Source organism: Olea europaea, chromosome 17, assembly GCF_002742605.1.
Source record: "Olea europaea var. sylvestris chromosome 17, O_europaea_v1, whole genome shotgun sequence".
NCBI lineage: Eukaryota > Viridiplantae > Streptophyta > Magnoliopsida > Lamiales > Oleaceae > Olea > Olea europaea.
Genome location: NC_036253.1, coordinates 435,361 through 452,853, shown reverse-complemented (window position 1 = coordinate 452,853; position 17,493 = coordinate 435,361). Strand labels below are relative to the sequence as shown.

The window sequence follows — 17,493 nt, the reverse complement described above, 5'->3', positions numbered from 1 at the left end:
GAATTACACAAAATTTTAATTGTGGGGGCAAAAATTGAACTACAAGGAGTTTTTCAAAAATCTTGAAAAATATTTGGGCAAAATGTTGAGCATACAAATTTACTGTTGACACCTCTGCAGGGGACCCATTGCCATTTACCTCCTGTCTGATGATGGATCTCTACTAGTGGCAATAATGTTACTCTAAAAGCAATGCTATCATGTTTATTAGATAGCCCATTAGAATTGAACATGCACACAGGCTCGGAGTTGTAGAACAAAAACATGGGTTTTCACGACTAGAATAAAATGTCGAAACACACACGTGAACACTAGTTTGCTTCTTTTACGCTTAGAAATTTGATACATAATTCTCTATTTTATAATTTAAATTATTTTTTAATAACGGTTAGGGCATGGTTGAGATTTGGTTAAGTGGTTTAATCATGATCGTGGACAAGGAAATCTTTGGTTTTATTGCCAGATCAAGAGTGATATCGTTGTTCATTCCCCTAGTTTACAAGGTTCCTGGGATTTTATTTTATTTTTTTAAAAATAGAAAATTATATAATAAAACCATTGTTCATGTAACGTGGGCCCACACGCCAAGATATGAACCGGATTGATAGGTTTGCTCGTCTTTGATTATCGGGTCTAAATTTGTTACTCTAAAATGTAAACTGGTCTGACCAACATACTTGTATCCTACCCAATTCAAACTCCAACGAAAACCGATAATACGTGAATCTAATCACGGACTCTTCAATATTTTCGACCGGCTGCATTTGGCGTCCAACTAGTAGCTACTCGCACTCTCTGTCCAACTTTCAACCCTGTCGACAGGTCAACGTGGTGAGTTAGACCCACAAGGCAACAACCCACCATATTTATGGCTGGAAAGTGGACAGCCGAAAATGGGACCAGCTCATTGACAAGTTGGGCCTATTAATTTAAGCAATTAATATGCAGTGGAAATTATACAATTCCATAAGTTAAAAATTCACAATTCTAAAATAAGATGAGTAGTTTAATTTTTCAAAAATCAGAAATTTTATTTTAATTAACATTTTTTAAAATAAATATTTTTACTAAATATATACACTCCATTACAAACAAATCCTAATTAATTCTCAATACTCTCTCTCTCTCTACATTTCTCTCTGTTCTCATCTCTCAACCGCTGACTATCAACAATGGGGAAATAAAGTGAGATTGTCAGCCTGGAGTGAAGCCAATTGAAGCAATGTCGCCGTCACCACTCTCTACTCCAAAGACACCGTCAACTCTCCCTCTCCTCTCCTATCCTATCCTCTTCTATTTCTGCAGCAGATCCACTGTGAGTTGTGGTCCACGAATCACCGGGAGCAACTATGGTGAAATGATACTGCAAAGCAGATCGACGACTCTTCACAAGCACACGCGAAGGAGAGGCAATTTGGGTTGGTGGCAATTTTTTGGGTTTGGATGATGTTTTTGTGTGGTGGAGATTTGTGGCAGTTTGGGTGGGGTTTGGATGGTGATCTGTGTGGTGGTGGTGTTCTCAATAGAGAATGGTGGATTTGGTGAGGTGAGGTGCGGTGGTTGATGGCGATTGCAGTACGGTGTTGGGTTGTGGTGATGATGGTTGATCTGTGGTGGGTTGCGATTCAATGGATCTATGGCAATCGTTTTGGCGACGATGGGTTACGGTAGTGCTATTACAGGTTATGGGGTGGTGGTGGTGGTGATGCGGTAGTGTGGTTAGTGGTGGGGGTGGTGGTGTTTTTTTGGTTGTTGGGAGTTGTGGTGGTCGTTCGTTATTGGGAATTTAGGTGGTTTTGGCGTTGGTAAAGCGGGCGGAGTGGTGGATTTAGCGAGGTGGTGATTGGCAGTGTTGCAGTGGGTGGAAAGAGTGTTTGTGATCAATTATGTTATGATCAATAAATTGTTAATTTATAATCGGTAAATAATATGTGGCCGAATATGTGACTGTGACTAAATTTATAATATGTGACCTAAAATTTGCAACTGTGACTTACAATTGATTAAGTTGTAACAAAAAAATTAATCGTGGTCAATTAATCTAATAATTTGAAATGAATATATGAGTTGTGACCAAAAAATTAATCGTGACCAATTAATATTATAATTTGAAATGAATATATGAGCTGTGACCAATAAAAATTTTGATTTTGTAACCAATGAATAACCAGTGACCTATAAAGAATTTTATTCGTGACCAAAAAATAATGTGATTTATAAAATTTTTGATTTGTGATTGAAAAATAAGTTGTGACTAGAAATTAATTTGTGACTAATTAATTTTTTGATTTGTGACCGAAGAAAAAATTGTGACTTGAAATTTTTTTGAATCATGATCGTAAAATAATTTGTGACATAAAATTTTAAATTTGTCATAAAAATAATAAATTAGTAATTAAATTGTTAATTCGTGATCAAATTGTATAGATCTGCCACCTAAATATATTAAGATCTTGTTTTGTACAGTTTAAAAGTTAATTAAAATCAATTTTTTAACCGTTATTTTACTATTTCAACTGCCATTTTAAAATTTTTCTCTCACAGATAGGATTCATTTTATTACAAACGGTCAAAAAATCAATTATTAAAATTCCTACCAAACAAACACTAAATTAATTAAATAATTAAATCATAAATAAATTTTAATTAAAATCTGATTTTTGAATTTTTAAACTTATTTTCTTATTTTCAAAATATACCGTACTTAATCTCTTATGAAATTTTCCCTAATATGCATCACCAATGGTTAAGATCATATACTAGGCAAACTCAGGTCGGGGCCCGAAAACTTGTACGGTGGATCGAATTCTCGAATATGGATAAGGCTAAGGGCTCTGTCCACATACTTTATAAAAAATTTTCTAGCCTATCAAAATAATTGAGGTTTGGGTTTGCCTAAAATGCTTATTGGTAGTGGGGTTGTGTTGTGAATAAGCAGCTTTTGGCTGGTTCCTTGTATTTGAAGTCGTTGTCGGTGAAGCTTACATTCATGTGGAAAGAGACAGGTGAGAGGTTTTTATATTTTTGTGACTATCATACTATTCATGCTGTGTTAACGTCATTTTCAATTATTTTCCTTTCAATTATAAGTCACCCCCACCACTTGCTACTCCTCACCGTCATCCCCTGACCTATTTGACTTGATTGTCACTCACATTACGTTATGGATCAATAGAACAATTTTACCTAAACCTATCAGTTGCTTGCGAGCTAGACTCGCATCGATTTGGTCCACGAACAATTCGAACCTATTTTGAGATGAATCATGAGCCAAGTTGAACACGATATTTTTACGAGTCAAGCAGAAGGTACAAAAATCGGCTCGTTTGAGCTCATGGGCACGAGCTCACAAGCTGGTTCATCTGGACTTGTGAATACTCGTTTTTATTTTCTTTTATTTTGGACTTATTTTTATTAATTTATATAAAAACTCTTCATTTTTGGCTTAATTTTTAATTTATTTTAAAAAATTAAAATGAGCCGACTCATGAAATTCACGAATCATAGGATTGAATCTATCCTATGATTTGAACATGAACCATGCTCAAAAGTCTACACGTTGGGTCGATTTGGCTTGCCCATTGCAACTCCTAAGAAAATTAGCTCAAATGTTATCAAAAGCATGTTATTGTTGCGTAATTGGCATAAATGATCGATTTAAATGAAATTCCGTACAAAAAGATCCTTAATTTTGTTCTTGAAATGTAATTATTAGACTGTATATCACACATTATCAATTATAATTAATAATAACGCGTAAAGTAACCGGGATCATCCGGTCACTGTCCCCCACCGACAACTTTTACCGGTCACCCGAATACTGCAGCCATCCTTTAAAGTATTAGCCTTTTAAATCATGTTCCTCCCGCACTCCATTACCATTTCCCATAATTGCACTTATACATACACATTCACTCATATAGAGAGAGACTTCTCGATTCCTCATTTTCAGTTTCTTGAGAGTAACACTGCGTGCTAGTGTGTGTGTGAGAGAGGAGGAATTTGGCATTTGAAGTTTCTGCAATCTCTCGAGTTCGGTGCACTTCGGTAAATTCTAAAAATATCTTTTACTGTTTTTCTTTTTTACTACTTTCGATGCAAATATATCGACTAGATTCTGCTTTACATTCTCGTTTTTATCGATTTTCTGAAGATTATTAGTTTTTTAATTCTTAGATCTTGTTGTTTTTAACTGGATGTTTTGATATTAATGTCCAGTTCGTCTTGGAAATATCGCTTCCTTCTTGTGTTTTGGATTGAATTCCCCCCCCCCCCCCCCCGAATAATTGGTTATTATTAATGGTAGTTGAATTTTCGAAATTTTTTGTGTTTCATTTGACAGTTACTTTCCATATAATGTAACCGTCTCGTGGTGTCCACCTGGATTTGCGGTGCTTTTCAACACAAAATTATTGCTGAATTCTTGCTACTCTGTTCTCTCTCTTTGCGCGCGGGTACATCATGACTGAGTTTTTGTATATGCACGAAGAATTACCTTATGGAACTTTAATTTTTTCCGGATCTATAACATTATAAAATGGACGACTTGAGTTTCTTATTGCTTAGTGTAGTCTCCATGATTTCGTTATCGTAAACTGGATTTCGATTTTGATTATTTCTTTAGTCTTTAGACTAGAATTGAACTTGAAGTTCTGAATATGTTAACAATGAAAAATTTATATAATGATTTGTTCTGCGGAATATACAAAAGTGAAAATAAGCTCTAACTTTGGGTTCTCGATGAACATTTTGTTTCTATACTTTCTTTCTTCCAGAATGATGGAGAAGTTACTCTGCTCGTATTTTGAGTCACATTTACGAGATAGCAAATGATTGATTAAATTGTTCTTTCTCATTGTATTACCTTACTCATCTGCTGGTGAAATAATTTATGGTATTGCCTTTTCTTAATAAAGATTAAAAAATTCAGGTCACATTTCTATCTAGCATGAATTAATGGGTATGAATGTAATTGCATGAGGAGACCGATAGCAATACACTTTTCCTGATTAGAACGAATTTTTGTGCATATTACCATGACTTCTGTGCGTTATAAATGTTAATATAATTTGAACGAGCATAAGGACTCAATAATCCTATGGGAGCAGTGTAGTTCTGCTTCAGTTTGTGATTTGGCATGTATACCTAGCTATAATATCATTGTTCTTATCTGCAGTTCCTAGTTTGCTTAGTGGGAGCCTGACCTGTGCAATTTTACCGAACATATTTAAGGCTAACATTAAGGGAAGTGTCCTTGATTGAGATTGTGATGTATTTTAAAAATCCTTCTAAATCAAGGTGTGCTCAATTGAAATTTTAATGAAATCTATTAAAAATTAGGTGTTTCCAATTGAGATTTTAATGAAATTCAATAAAATTCTTTAAAATTTGGGCGTCTTCAATAACTAGTAGATTTATAAATATTTCATCAATAGAGGGATTTTAAAAGATTTGAATGGATTTCAAAATTAAAATACGTATGACCAAATCATTTGAAATTTCACCATATTTGATGAGATTCTTATGGAATTTGTGGAAATCTATTCAAATCCATGAAATTCATTAGAATTTATAATATTTCAAAATCTATCAAAATCATAGTTGTGGACAACCTGTAAGTCACAATTGAGTTATTTATCCTGTTCAACATATGATATTTGAGTCTTCAGGAATGGAAATATGCACTTTTGACTTCCAAGGATATTTGGTGAACTCTCTGTGACTGATTTATGTGGTTGTCATTTGTGCTTTTCTCAGTAATTAGTCTTTCTCTGAAAATGCAGTGAGAAAAAGGAAAAGAATTAAGCATGAAGGAGACCGACAAGAAGAGGGGTTCAAACAATAAACAAGGAAAACGTCCTTCAAAGGCTGAAAATTGCGGGAAAAACTTGAAGGTGAAAGAGATTGATGTTAAAGCTTCAGCTGGTAAACAAAAGTCCAACATATTAGTAAGTGATTCAAACATGGACTTAGAGTCCTCTGAAGTTTATAACAATGTGGTTATAGATTATGTGGATGATGTCTACAGGTCTGAGGAAGCATTAGACAATTCAAAAATACTTAAAATGGTTGAGAAAGAAAGCAAGGAAAAATCGAATGGTCATTCTAGTGATTTGGAGAGTGAATGTAGGGAGGGGACTGCCGAAGAATCTGATCCTGGGACAATCAGTGATTCAGTTTCATCTCGAGGGGATCCACAAATGGCTGATGAGGAAAAGCTAGAAAAGGCGTCAAGAGTTTCCAAAATGCTTGCTAAAAATGAATCCCCTGACAGTTCTTATGCACCAAGGGTGAAATCCAACCAGAAAACGAATAGTTCACAAATCAAAGCTTCAAAAGCCACACCAAAGAAAGCCATAAAACCCAACAAAGGGCCTTCTAAATCGACAATAAGAAATTCAACTGATAACTCAAGAAATATTAAAGTCCATCCAAAACCTTTATCAGAGATCTCTGAGAGAGTTGATGACAAACCTCTTGAGGAGGTAAAGGAAGCAGATGTCCTCGATGAGGTCTCAAATGGTGCTCTTAGTGTCTGCAGTGATGATGAAATAGTTAGTAACGAGGAAAATGGTGAGAATGAAGACAGGGCTGCTTTAGGTCAAAAGATTGAGGAAATGGAGAATAGGATTGAGAAATTGGAAGAGGAACTGAAAGAGGTTGCTGCCCTTGAAATTGCACTCTACTCTGTTGTACCTGAGCATGGTAACTCAGCACACAAGGTGCACACACCTGCGAGGCGCCTTTCTCGACTCTATATCCATGCATGCAAGTATTGCTCTCAAGTAAAGCGAGCGACCATTGCTAGAAACACTATATCTGGGCTTGTTCTAGTTGCTAAGTCATGTGGCAATGAGGTTTCAAGGTGTGTAATAGAAGCTTCTTTTATATGACAAGTTGGGTAATTTATTGTAGGCTGACTACAATCTTTTCCTACAATGTTGTACCAGGTTAACATTTTGGTTGTCAAACACTGTTGCTCTGAGAGAAATTCTCTCTCAAGCATTTGGGAGTTCATGTGTCTCCAGTTCCCTTACGAAGATCGTCGAGTCAAATGGAGGAGGAAAGAAGAGCGAATCAAAGTCTTCATCGGTCAACTGGAAAAATAAGTCTGGCAGTCGACAACCAAGCACGCTGGGTTTTGTACAGTTTGTTGACGATTGGCAACAAACAAGAACCTTTACTGCTGCCTTGGAGAAAGTCGAGTCCTGGATATTCTCACGGATAGTTGAGTCAATATGGTGGCAGGTAATTCGTACATACGATCATTTTATGTATATACTTGATGCATAAGGGTATGCAGTTACTTGCCCATAATACATACCAGTCTTGTGTTCAATTGTAGACATTTATTTTTTATTCTACAAGAACGAAGCATCGTACTTTGACTTTCATATGAGATAATATCTTTAATTTTACTATTCTACTTGTTGGTCGTGTATACAGCTTGCGAAATGTGTTAAACCTGTCTTTGGAAACAGCTATGTGCTCACCCTATTAACACTAATTTATTTTGGCTTCAGACTCTGACTCCTAATATGCAATCTCCCACTGACGAGTCCCTAACAAACAAAGCAGTTGGTAAGTTACTGGGGCCGGCCTTAGGTGACCAGCAGCAAGGCAACTTTTCTGTTAACTTGTGGAGAAATGCTTTTCATGATGCTCTCAGACGACTTTGTCCTGTTCGATCAGGGGGGCATGAATGTGGTTGCTTGCCTGTTTTGTCAAGGAAGGTTTGTAAGCTAGATGTCATTATTTATCACTTGTAGCCTCCTTCTCACTTACTCTTCCTTCTCTCTTGCCTCGTCCTCTTTCTCCGCATGTGATTGTTTGTGTGGAGGGTTGTTTGGGTGTAAAGATGAAATTTGATTATTAACAAGCTCAAGCTGCTCAACACAGGAGCAGTTCAATATATATTGCAGCTGGATCTGACATGTTTCAACAATTATTATCTCTAATAGGTGATGGAACAATGTGTTGGGAGGCTAGACGTGGCCATGTTCAATGCCATTCTCCGTGAGTCTGCCCACGAGATCCCAACCGATCCTATATCTGATCCTATACTTGATTCCAAGGTTTTGCCTATTCCAGCTGGAGACTTGAGTTTTGGGTCTGGTGCACAGCTTAAAAATTCCGTAAGTACATGGATATAATTTGCGTGATTTCTCTAGCACAGCACACTTGAGAGAACTTGTTTGCACTGAATGGCATGCAAAGGTTTTTTATATTTTATTGTTTCCTTAAAAGCAAAGTCAACTGCCATATTGAATTTACCATTCAAATGCCACACCCAGTTCTATATAAGACCGAATTACAGGAGGTTCTGCTCACCTTGTCAATTGTGGAGCTAGCATTGATTGGGTTAATCGGGATTTAAAAAATTCTTGCTATGTATTCCTGACCAGACATATAATCTTAACACATTCGTATTATTTCATCCTCGTGTATGCTAATTAGGCAATGTTTTTAGGTTGGCAATTGGGCTAGATGGCTGACAGATTCGCTTGGCATGGATGCTGATGGTTCTGTGCAAGATGGTAAGAGCAGCTGCAAGGATGATGACAGGAGGGGTATTAGTGAGGAACCTAAATGCTTTCCTCTTCTAAATGCCTTGAGTGATCTTCTAATGCTTCCGAAAGATATGCTTATGGATCGAGCAATCAGAATGGAGGTCCACTATATGATCACACCGTCTTTTTTATTTTTTTCTTTTATTTTGCAGAAGTGCTTCGTTTCTTCTCTTTTACGGACCACGTATCCATGTGCATCTTTGTCTATAGGTGTGTCCGTCAATCAGTCTTTCATTAGTTAAGCGAATAGTGTGCAACTTCACTCCAGATGAGTTCTGCCCTGATTCTGTCCCTGGTGCTGTGTTAGAGGCACTTAATGCTGAGGTATGGTTGCTGTTACCTTTCATGTTTCTTGGGCAACGAAAAACTGTTATTAAAATTGGTCGTTATCACTTAGTCAAAAGCAAGTTCAAATGTCTGTGGCTCTCACAATTTAGATTGTGAATATCAAAAAACTGTTTCTTATTAGGTTTGTGATTTGTCATGTACGATCACATGTACCGGAAGCTACACCATCTGGAATTGACAACTTGCTGCTGCTACTACCACGTGACATGCATGTGTGGGCATCAATAATATGGTCAAAAAAAAATAACAGAGTAATATAAAAAGAGTTGCTATATATCAGTCTGAGAATGTATAATTTCTAAATAGATATGTACGTTATGGTAAATAAATCAATGCTTAATAGATATCTAGAGGCCTCAAGAATTACTTGTTCTCTGAAAATAATTAATTACTGGAATGTCTCGAACTACTTCATCTAAGAGTTTAAGCTATTAGCTAGATAACATGCTCTTCACTTGCAGGCTGAATTAATATTTTCATACAAGTACAATGTGAAATTACCATAAATCGGTAGTTTCGAGTCTTAGCCTAGGACTTACAGCCATTCTAGGATTTTTTTTCTGCCATGATACCTTAAGGGGAGAGAGGTAGAAATAAGAAGTGGAGGTGGAATTGGCTGAGAATAAATCAAGGAAAGGACAGCTTAATTGGGACACATTTCATGTAGATCGGAGGAGAGACTTGTTCCTAAAAGTGACAATCTCGGTAAAAAAAGTGAGGGAGGTGTAGACCAAAACTAATATGACCTGAAGTTGTTAAGAATCTAGTTACTTTAAATCTTACAATTGATATAGCATTAAACAAAACGGCGTGGAGAAAAAAGATTCATGTTGCCAATCTCAGTTTTATGCGGAACAGGGTGATATTGGCTGTTGTATTTCATCTTTTACAAAATAAATTAATTTTCCTCTTCCGATCTGTATTTGTAGTGTATCATTGAACGGAGATTGTTAGGAGAATCCGACAGCAGCTTCCCCTACACTGCTGCTCCAGTTGTGTACACACCACCTACGTCTTCTGATATTGCAGAAAAAATTGGCGAGGGTGGCGGAATATCTCAGTTGTCCCCAAGGGCATCTTTTATACAGAGGAAGGGATACACAAGTGATGAAGAACTTGACGAATTGGAATCTTGTCTAACGACTGTCATCGACAAAATGCCGTCATCTCCAACTACTCTATCAAATGGAAATGGAAACGGAAATCACCACGATCAATCAGACCATATTGGAGCCAATGCTAGGTACGATCTCCTTCGTGAAGTCTGGATGGCATCATAAGGTTAAAATAGTTGCTTGAATTGTGTGGTTACTTTGATGCATTTTGTGATATAATCTCAGTAAATATGAAAAACAAAGCAGCATGATACATAGAACTGAAATCATTTGCTCATTTTTAGTATTCGAGTCCATAGTTCATTGTATCAAATTATGAGAACATGTTATGGGAAAGGTTTTTTTTTTTAATGGTAGTGAATAAGTAATAATCATTAACGATATTGTATTAATTATTTGCTTCCGGGCCGACATATAGTTGAGAATTTATATTGTAAATCATGTCAATTTAACTCCCGTTACATATAACGACAACCATCTATATATGAAACACGAAGAGAGTATTTAATGAAGCTCTCTCTCTCAATATAACTCTTAACACGATACATATGATAATAATTTTGATACAATGCACAATTTTGTGAAGATCTATAATCTTAAGATTTCAATGTCGAGTTCATGGCCTTAGAAATTCCATTGAATTGCATAATGAACTACGAGTGGTCCTTTGTGGATTACCAAGGAAGATTCAAATATAATCTTAATTATATTATATATAATATTCTTTTTCTTTAATTAATTGGCATTTTTCCTTTTAACCGTGATTTTGTTCTTAAATCTTACCCTATTAATATTCATATCCTTTTTGTGCATTAAATCCTACCATTAATACGGAAACTGGTATCATTTCTAATCTTTGGGGCTTGTCAACTATAGAATTTTCAATTCGTACAACATTTGTTTGATGAGAATCCTAATTTTATTGAATTATTGAAATTTTCGAATTTTGAGAAATGCCAATGACTCTATTAGACTAGACACCCTTTTTTTTTTTAAAACTTGTGAATATCAAATTTTATAAAGAATATCGAATACTATCATATGTGACATTTGTTTCTTAATTGGAGATAACAGAACTTGACAAGGTTGAAGAATTTAGTCACATGCTTAACTTTATCGATTCTAGGAAATGAAATATGCCACTATGATCAAAATTATTATTATTTTTTAATCATGAATCAAAATTATCATGATTGTGTTCAAATGCAAACTTGGCCTAATTTGGGTCTCAATTAGGATGAAAATAATTATATAATCCTTATTCAGTACCAAATTTTCACCCAAAAAAATTTAATTTTTTGATCGTTATTTCACTATTTCATCCGTCATTTTTGACTTCCTTACTCGCAGATAGGACCCTCTAACAATCAAAAAATCAATTCTCATAATCACTACCGAACAGGCACATAATTTATTAATAAACATCCTTTACATTCTTAACCGTTAAAGTCATCTCTTTCATACCAACAGTATTTAACTTGTGCAAACAACGCTCATACTCCATAAATGGATCTCTAATTCTCTACACATAATGATCAAGATATCAAAAAAGGCTTCTTTGTAAATTTCATTGAAAACCCTTTTTAAATCAAGAAAATGAAAATATATTCATAGCGCAGAAAGTTCATCGATTTTCTTGCATGATTGTGAATTAAATCTTATAATTTTTTCTTTAATTAAATTTTTCCCAAGATTTTTACCCTTTTCATATTGCATGTCCTTATTTGATCTTCATCTGCAATAAATCTTTCCATTTCTTAAGAGCTCTCCAGTATGGAAAATGAATCCTTTCCATTCTTTCATACTAAATTTTCCATTCATGCAACGTTCACGTTCACATAAATAAGACTACTGGTTTTCTCTCAAAAGCATTAGCCTCAAGAACCAGCAAGATAGATACATAAACACATAGATATATAGAGAGAGATACAAGTATAGTTTTCATGGATAAAGGCACTATTCGAATTCTCATGTTCCCATGGTTGGGATATGGTCACATAACACCTTACCTAGAGTTGGCCAAGAAACTCACCACTAGAAACTTTGTTATATACTTGTGTTCGACCCCGGCTAATCTCAGTTGCATCAAGCAAAAAATCAGTGAAAAATTTGCACAGACGATACAATTAGTCTCACTCCATTTGCCAACCTTGCCAGGTCTTCCTCCTCACTTGCACACTACCAATGGCCTCCCACTCGACCTCATGCCGACGCTAAAAGTGGCCTTTGACATGGCCGAACCTGAGTTTGCCAATATTTTATCATCGATAAAGCCCGACTTGCTAATCTATGATTTTCTCCAGCCTTGGGCACCACTTGCTGCTTCTGTCCAAAATATCCCAGCAGTTGAGTTCATTACCAGCAGTTCCACAATGACTTCTTTCATGTTTCACTATTTCAAGAAGCCAGGTATCGAATTCCCCTTCCCAAATATATACTTTCGTGAGTATGAGAGTAAGCTTTTGAATAAATTGCTAGCTTGTGCATCGGATCCACAAGAAAAAAATCGTGCTTCGGAGGGTGTTGCAAGGTCTTGCAAAATTGTTCTGATAAAGGGTGCTAGAAAAACTGAGGCCAAGTATATTGATTATGTAACTGAATTAGTTGGCAAGAAGTTTGTACCAGCTGGTTCGTTGGTTCAAGAACCGAGCCTGGACAATGAGAATTCCGAGATTATAGAATGGCTTAACAAAAAGGAAAAGAAATCAACTGTATTTGTTTCCTTTGGTAGTGAATATTTTCTTTCCAAACAAGACACTGAAGAAATTGCTCATGGTTTAGAACTAAGCAACATTAACTTCATATGGGTTGTGAGGTTTCCTAAAGGTGTGGAACATAAACTCGAGGAGACACTGCCGAAAGGGTTTCTTGAAATTGTTAGAGGGAGAGGATTGGTCATCGAGGGATGGGCCCCACAACTGAAAATTCTAGGACATGAAAATATTGGGGGTTTTTTGAGTCACTGTGGATGGAACTCAGTTTTGGAGAGTATGCATTTTGGCGTTCCCATTATTGCATTGCCTATGCATCTCGACCAGCCTATCAATGCCAGATTTGTTGAAGATATTGGTGTTGGTGTGGAGGTGGTGAGAGACTCGAAGGGGCAGCTTCACAGAGAAAGATTAGCAGAAGTTATTAAGCAAGTTGTGATGGAAAAAAGCGGAGAATCTGTGAGAGAAAAAGCTGACGAAATAAAAGTGAAAATAAGTGACAAAGGAGATCAAGAAATTGATGAAATTGTGGCAGAATTAGTAGAGGTTTGCAACAGCGGTCCTAGCAGTTAGTAGTTGAGTCAGTATTTATTTTCATTCTTATTTAAATGTTAGTAGTTTGATACAAGACTTTCTTGTCTTGTTTTTGTGCTAACACCGAAAATTTAATGCAGTGTTACACCATCTAACTTTCAATTAGTTAAATTTGATTACAGTTTAGTATTTTAAACTAATTTTCGCTTGGTTTCTTGATATTTTGTGTCAATGTGTGCTCCACTCTATTTTGCATTTTACCGGCACATCCTCTGTCAATGGGTAATCTGGTCCAGCTAAACTGAACTGTTAGTTGAATATGGAAGTTCTTGCTTATCAAGAATATCACAGAAAATTTAATAATGGCAAAAATTTTATACGCACAACATGGATGACTGGCAAAAACAGTAAATTTCATCGCAGGTTTCAGAAGCAGGGAAAGAATATGCTACAGAAACAAAACCAGGAAGTTAATACTCCACACATTCCCTTCCTATGTATCACACCACAGAACATGACCATTCAAAAACAGGATTCACTTCAAAAGAGGCATTTGAAGTTAGGGAGGATTTACAATCAAAATGGTATATTTGAAGTTAGGGAGGATTTACAATCAAAATAGTTTATTTGTTTAAAAGTTCAGAGAGGACCTTAAAAGGGTGGATTGGATGAACTGGCTCTTGAGTTGATGGTCTCAAGTGCTTTTACAACCTCTGACATTGATGGTCGTTTTTCTGGTATCACAGCAGTACAACGTAGAGCAATCTCGAGAACTCCCAGCATTTCTTGTTGGGAGGAACTCGAAATCTTTGGGTCAAGAACTTTCAAGGCCCCATCAGTGATGTTAATCTTTCGTCTTACCCACTTCACAACATCAAGAGACTCCCCTGATTCTTTTTCTTCTCGTTCTGCTTTCTGGCCTGTTATGAGCTCTAACAAGACGACACCAAATCCATACGTGTCAATTTCTTCTGAGGCTTTTTTAGTGTAACCATATTCTGCGGGAATGAAACAAATATTGAGTGAGGGATTATTAATTCTAAGCCTGGAAAAGACAATTTTAGGATATAAAATTATAGTCATTAGCAATAACTTCCCATTGTGTAAAGATAGTTACTAAGAAGACAAAACACTGTGAATCAAGGATAACTTATCTAAGAACATAATAGATTTTTATAGATTATTCTCATTTGCAATTTCGTTCAATCACTTACATGGTTGCATCTTTATTATTGCATTATGCAAGAATAAAGGGTAGTAAAGTTCTGTAACACTTCAATACCTGGTGCTAAGTAACAAGAAGATGCACATTCTGATGCCATGGTTGACTGAAATGCATTTTCTCCAACAATTCGGTCAAAAGCAATATCAGTGAGCTTTGGTTGAAGATCAGCATCTAAAAGAATATTTGTCGACTTCACATTTCTGTGAAGTAAATGTGGAAGATAATCCTTGTGAAGATAGGCCAGTGCTTGAGCAATACCAATGGCAATCTTTAATCTAACTGTCCATGGAAAATCGAAGCATGGTTTATCGATAAGATCCCCAAGGCTTCCATTTGGTAAATATTCATATATCAAAAACATGGAATCGTCTGAATAACATAAGCCAAGAATTTTAATAACATTCTTATGCCTGATCTTTGCTATAGATTTTATCTCAGTTTTCAAAGATTTCAAAGACTGGCTGCAAAAGTTCACTATCTTCTTCACGGCAACAAGTTCACCACTTGGTAAATTCACAACATAAACACTTCCAAAAACTCCACCACCTCCCCTGGCAGTCTTTTCATCCATTGCCATAATCAAATCATGCTCAGTCACTCGAAGAGGATAAAAGAAGACCAATCTCCAACTACCCAGTTGAGATTTTCGATTGTAAGAGCGACGCACAAGGTAAAATCCAAAAGCAACAATCACTAGCGCGAAAAATAAAGCTGTAGTAACCAAGGCACAGGTCACTTTAGTAAGATGGGATGTTTTGCTCGAGGGCTTGTCACTGGAACAAGGATTAGTCAAGCCGGGGCCACATAAGCCAGGATTCCCTTGCAAGAATGAAGCGGGGAGGCCAGATATCAATGAAAATGGAACTCGACCCGAGAGCTGATTGAAAGAAACATTGAAGAGAGCAAGTTTCAAGTTTTGAAGCTCTTCTGGAATTGAACCGGTGAGATTGTTACAAGAAAGATCGAGGTAAGTTAATACTGGAAGTTTAGCAAGAGATTCCGGTATCTCACCGACAAAACTGTTGTCTGCCAGAGACAATGATACCAGTTTTCGGCATTTTATCAGTTCTGGGATCCTACCTGAAATATAATTTTGGGAGAGATTTATTATACTCATTACAGGTGAATCACAGAAATTTGGGGGAAGCTCACCATAAAAACCATTCAAGGATGCGGAGAATCTATACAAGCTTCTAATCTTCCCAAGTCCCTGAGGAATTTTACCAATGAAGCTATTATTATCAATCTGAACTTGCTCCAATTGAGCATCCCCAGACAACGAATCAGGTATTTCGCCAGTAAATCTGTTATTTTCAGCTCTAATGAGCTTAACTTTAGGCAGTGACCATAGCCAAGAAGGAAAATTCCCACTGAACCCATTGTCCTGAACTTGAACCCTCTCAAGATTTAGGCATTTATTAATGGATTCATTAGGTATTGAACCGTTCAAGAAATTTGAATGTAGACTAAAATTTGTTAAACCTTTAGCTTCACAAACTCCTGTTGGAAATGACCCAGAAAGCTTATTTCTTGAAACATCAAAAGAAACCAAATTAGGGAGAAACAACTCAATCTTCGGTATTTCACCAATGAGATTATTCTGAGAAAGATCCAAAATCATTAAACTTTTCAAACCCACAAAGAAATCTGGCATTTCACCATAAAAACCAGAGCCCTGTAACAACAACTGTTCAAGCTTATTGAGTTTAACAATATCACCAGGAATTTCACTATCCAAGAAGGGATTTTCAGATAAATCAAGAACCAGAAGCTCGGTAAAATTTCCAAGAACAAGTGGGACACTACCTGAAAGAAAATTACTACCCAGTATGAGAAACTGTAGCTGCTTCAATGAACCAATGCTTTCTGGGATTTTTCCTTCAATATGATTTCTGCTGAGATCAAGGAGCCTCAATGACCCAAACTGAGAAATCTGATCAGGAATTGTACCCCAAATAAGATTATTACTAATATTCAAACTCTCCAAGGAACCACATTGAGACAGGTGGAGTGGAATAGGCTGGTTGAAGAGGTTATCGGCAAGATTAAGGTTACTTAGCTTGGAAAGTTTACATACAGATGATGAGATTTCACCAGAAAGATTCAAGTTTTGAAGGTTAATACTAGACGCAGAAAATGGAAATGTTCTAGTGCAACTGATTCCAGTCCAGTTACAATAGTGAATCCCTGTAGTGTTTGTCCAATCTGAAAGGAAGTTCAGGGGGTCTTCAATGGAGTTCTTGAATGTGAGAAGAATATCGGATTCAGAAACTGCAGAAGAAATCACAAGGAAGAAAGAGAATATGACGGATAAATGTAGTGTGTATTTGCAGGTGATAGCCATTGGAGATCAGACTGAGAGTTTTGAGCGAACTGATGAAATGGCTGGGATTTTGGGTGAAGTTGAAAGTAAAGTATGGCCGATGCAACGGGCAAAGACCTTAGTCTTTTATTTTATTTTATTTTATTTTATTATTTTATTTTATTTTTTGATATCTAGATATCCACCTCACAGTGACTAAATTCTGGAGTCTACACCTTGGTCCCTCAAGCTGCAGACAGGTTAAACCGTAGGTTGTGCCTCAAACTGACAAGTGTTCAAGAGCCCCCAACTAATCTGCCAAAGTGGTAAGTAAGTCGTTTTCCATCTTTGCACCCTGCCTTTCAGTAGAGCTTCTGCCTTCCAAGATAAATCCTGCATTCCAGGAGAATATCTGCCTTTCATGAGCCTTTCAGGAATTAAACTCACGACCTCTGATCTACCAGTCTTGAAGCGCTCTCATCTTTGCCAATTGGGATGTGCACTGGGGAGCGACCTTAGTCTTTTAGTGTGTATGGCATGGCATTTAACACAAATATTATATCAATAGGGTAGGTTCTTTTAGTCAACTATTGGACGACTTTATACAGAGTTATATGTTGTCCTAAGGAAAATGGAGGCCTTTTACCTTAGCACAAACAATAATTTGTGAAAAAAGAATCCTATGAGA

At 36.4% G+C, this 17,493-nt stretch overlaps 3 protein-coding genes across 6 annotated transcripts; 2 read left to right on the top strand and 1 right to left on the bottom strand.

Annotated features, from left to right (window-relative positions):
* The first annotated feature begins 3,856 nt into the window (after positions 1 to 3,856).
* Positions 3,857 to 10,425, top strand: LOC111365912. The gene is made up of 8 exons (XM_022986468.1): positions 3,857 to 4,047; positions 5,784 to 6,865; positions 6,951 to 7,248; positions 7,524 to 7,733; positions 7,962 to 8,135; positions 8,471 to 8,671; positions 8,781 to 8,894; positions 9,848 to 10,425. Exons 2-8 carry the CDS (start codon positions 5,808 to 5,810, stop codon positions 10,196 to 10,198), a joined length of 2,406 nt encoding a protein of 801 aa, XP_022842236.1. The 5' UTR covers positions 3,857 to 4,047; positions 5,784 to 5,807; the 3' UTR covers positions 10,199 to 10,425.
* LOC111365913 (beta-D-glucosyl crocetin beta-1,6-glucosyltransferase-like) lies at positions 10,072 to 13,474 on the top strand. 2 transcript variants are annotated; one of them, XM_022986470.1, is made up of 3 exons: positions 10,072 to 10,161; positions 12,337 to 12,442; positions 12,512 to 13,474. In XM_022986470.1, the coding sequence occupies exons 2-3, from the start codon at positions 12,406 to 12,408 to the stop codon at positions 13,315 to 13,317; spliced, it is 843 nt and encodes a 280-aa protein (XP_022842238.1). In that variant the 5' UTR covers positions 10,072 to 10,161; positions 12,337 to 12,405; the 3' UTR covers positions 13,318 to 13,474. The 2 variants fall into 2 exon arrangements, with proteins under 2 accessions (XP_022842238.1, XP_022842237.1); XM_022986469.1 differs by having other exon boundaries at positions 12,337 to 13,474.
* Positions 13,068 to 16,920, bottom strand: LOC111365911 (probably inactive leucine-rich repeat receptor-like protein kinase At5g06940). Of its 3 annotated transcripts, none has more exons than XM_022986465.1 (3): positions 14,561 to 16,920; positions 13,929 to 14,276; positions 13,068 to 13,140 (listed from the first exon to the last, which is right to left on the bottom strand). In XM_022986465.1, exons 1-2 carry the CDS (start codon positions 16,845 to 16,847, stop codon positions 13,930 to 13,932), a joined length of 2,634 nt encoding a protein of 877 aa, XP_022842233.1. In that variant the 5' UTR covers positions 16,848 to 16,920; the 3' UTR covers positions 13,068 to 13,140; position 13,929. The 3 variants fall into 3 exon arrangements, with proteins under 3 accessions (XP_022842233.1, XP_022842232.1, XP_022842231.1); XM_022986464.1 differs by lacking the exon at positions 13,068 to 13,140 and adding an exon at positions 13,671 to 13,848 and having other exon boundaries at positions 13,886 to 14,276; XM_022986463.1 differs by lacking the exon at positions 13,068 to 13,140 and having other exon boundaries at positions 13,671 to 14,276.
* Between the last annotated feature and the right edge of the window lie 573 nt (positions 16,921 to 17,493).

What these genes read in the sequence shown, in the direction of transcription:
- LOC111365913 (XM_022986469.1), top strand. Translation starts at nt 12,406, where the DNA reads ATGACTTCTTTCATGTTTCACTATTTCAAGAAGCCAGGTATCGAATTC.
- LOC111365911 (XM_022986465.1), bottom strand. Translation starts at nt 16,847, where the DNA reads ATGGCTATCACCTGCAAATACACACTACATTTATCCGTCATATTCTCT. An exon ending in TTCTTGTTACTTAGCACCAG is followed by an intron (nt 14,277 to 14,560) that starts GTATTGAAGTGT and finishes TCATTCCCGCAG; the next exon opens with AATATGGTTACACTAAAAAA.
- LOC111365912 (XM_022986468.1), top strand. Translation starts at nt 5,808, where the DNA reads ATGAAGGAGACCGACAAGAAGAGGGGTTCAAACAATAAACAAGGAAAA. An exon ending in TGCCTGTTTTGTCAAGGAAG is followed by an intron (nt 7,734 to 7,961) that starts GTTTGTAAGCTA and finishes TATCTCTAATAG; the next exon opens with GTGATGGAACAATGTGTTGG. An exon ending in ATCGAGCAATCAGAATGGAG is followed by an intron (nt 8,672 to 8,780) that starts GTCCACTATATG and finishes CTTTGTCTATAG; the next exon opens with GTGTGTCCGTCAATCAGTCT.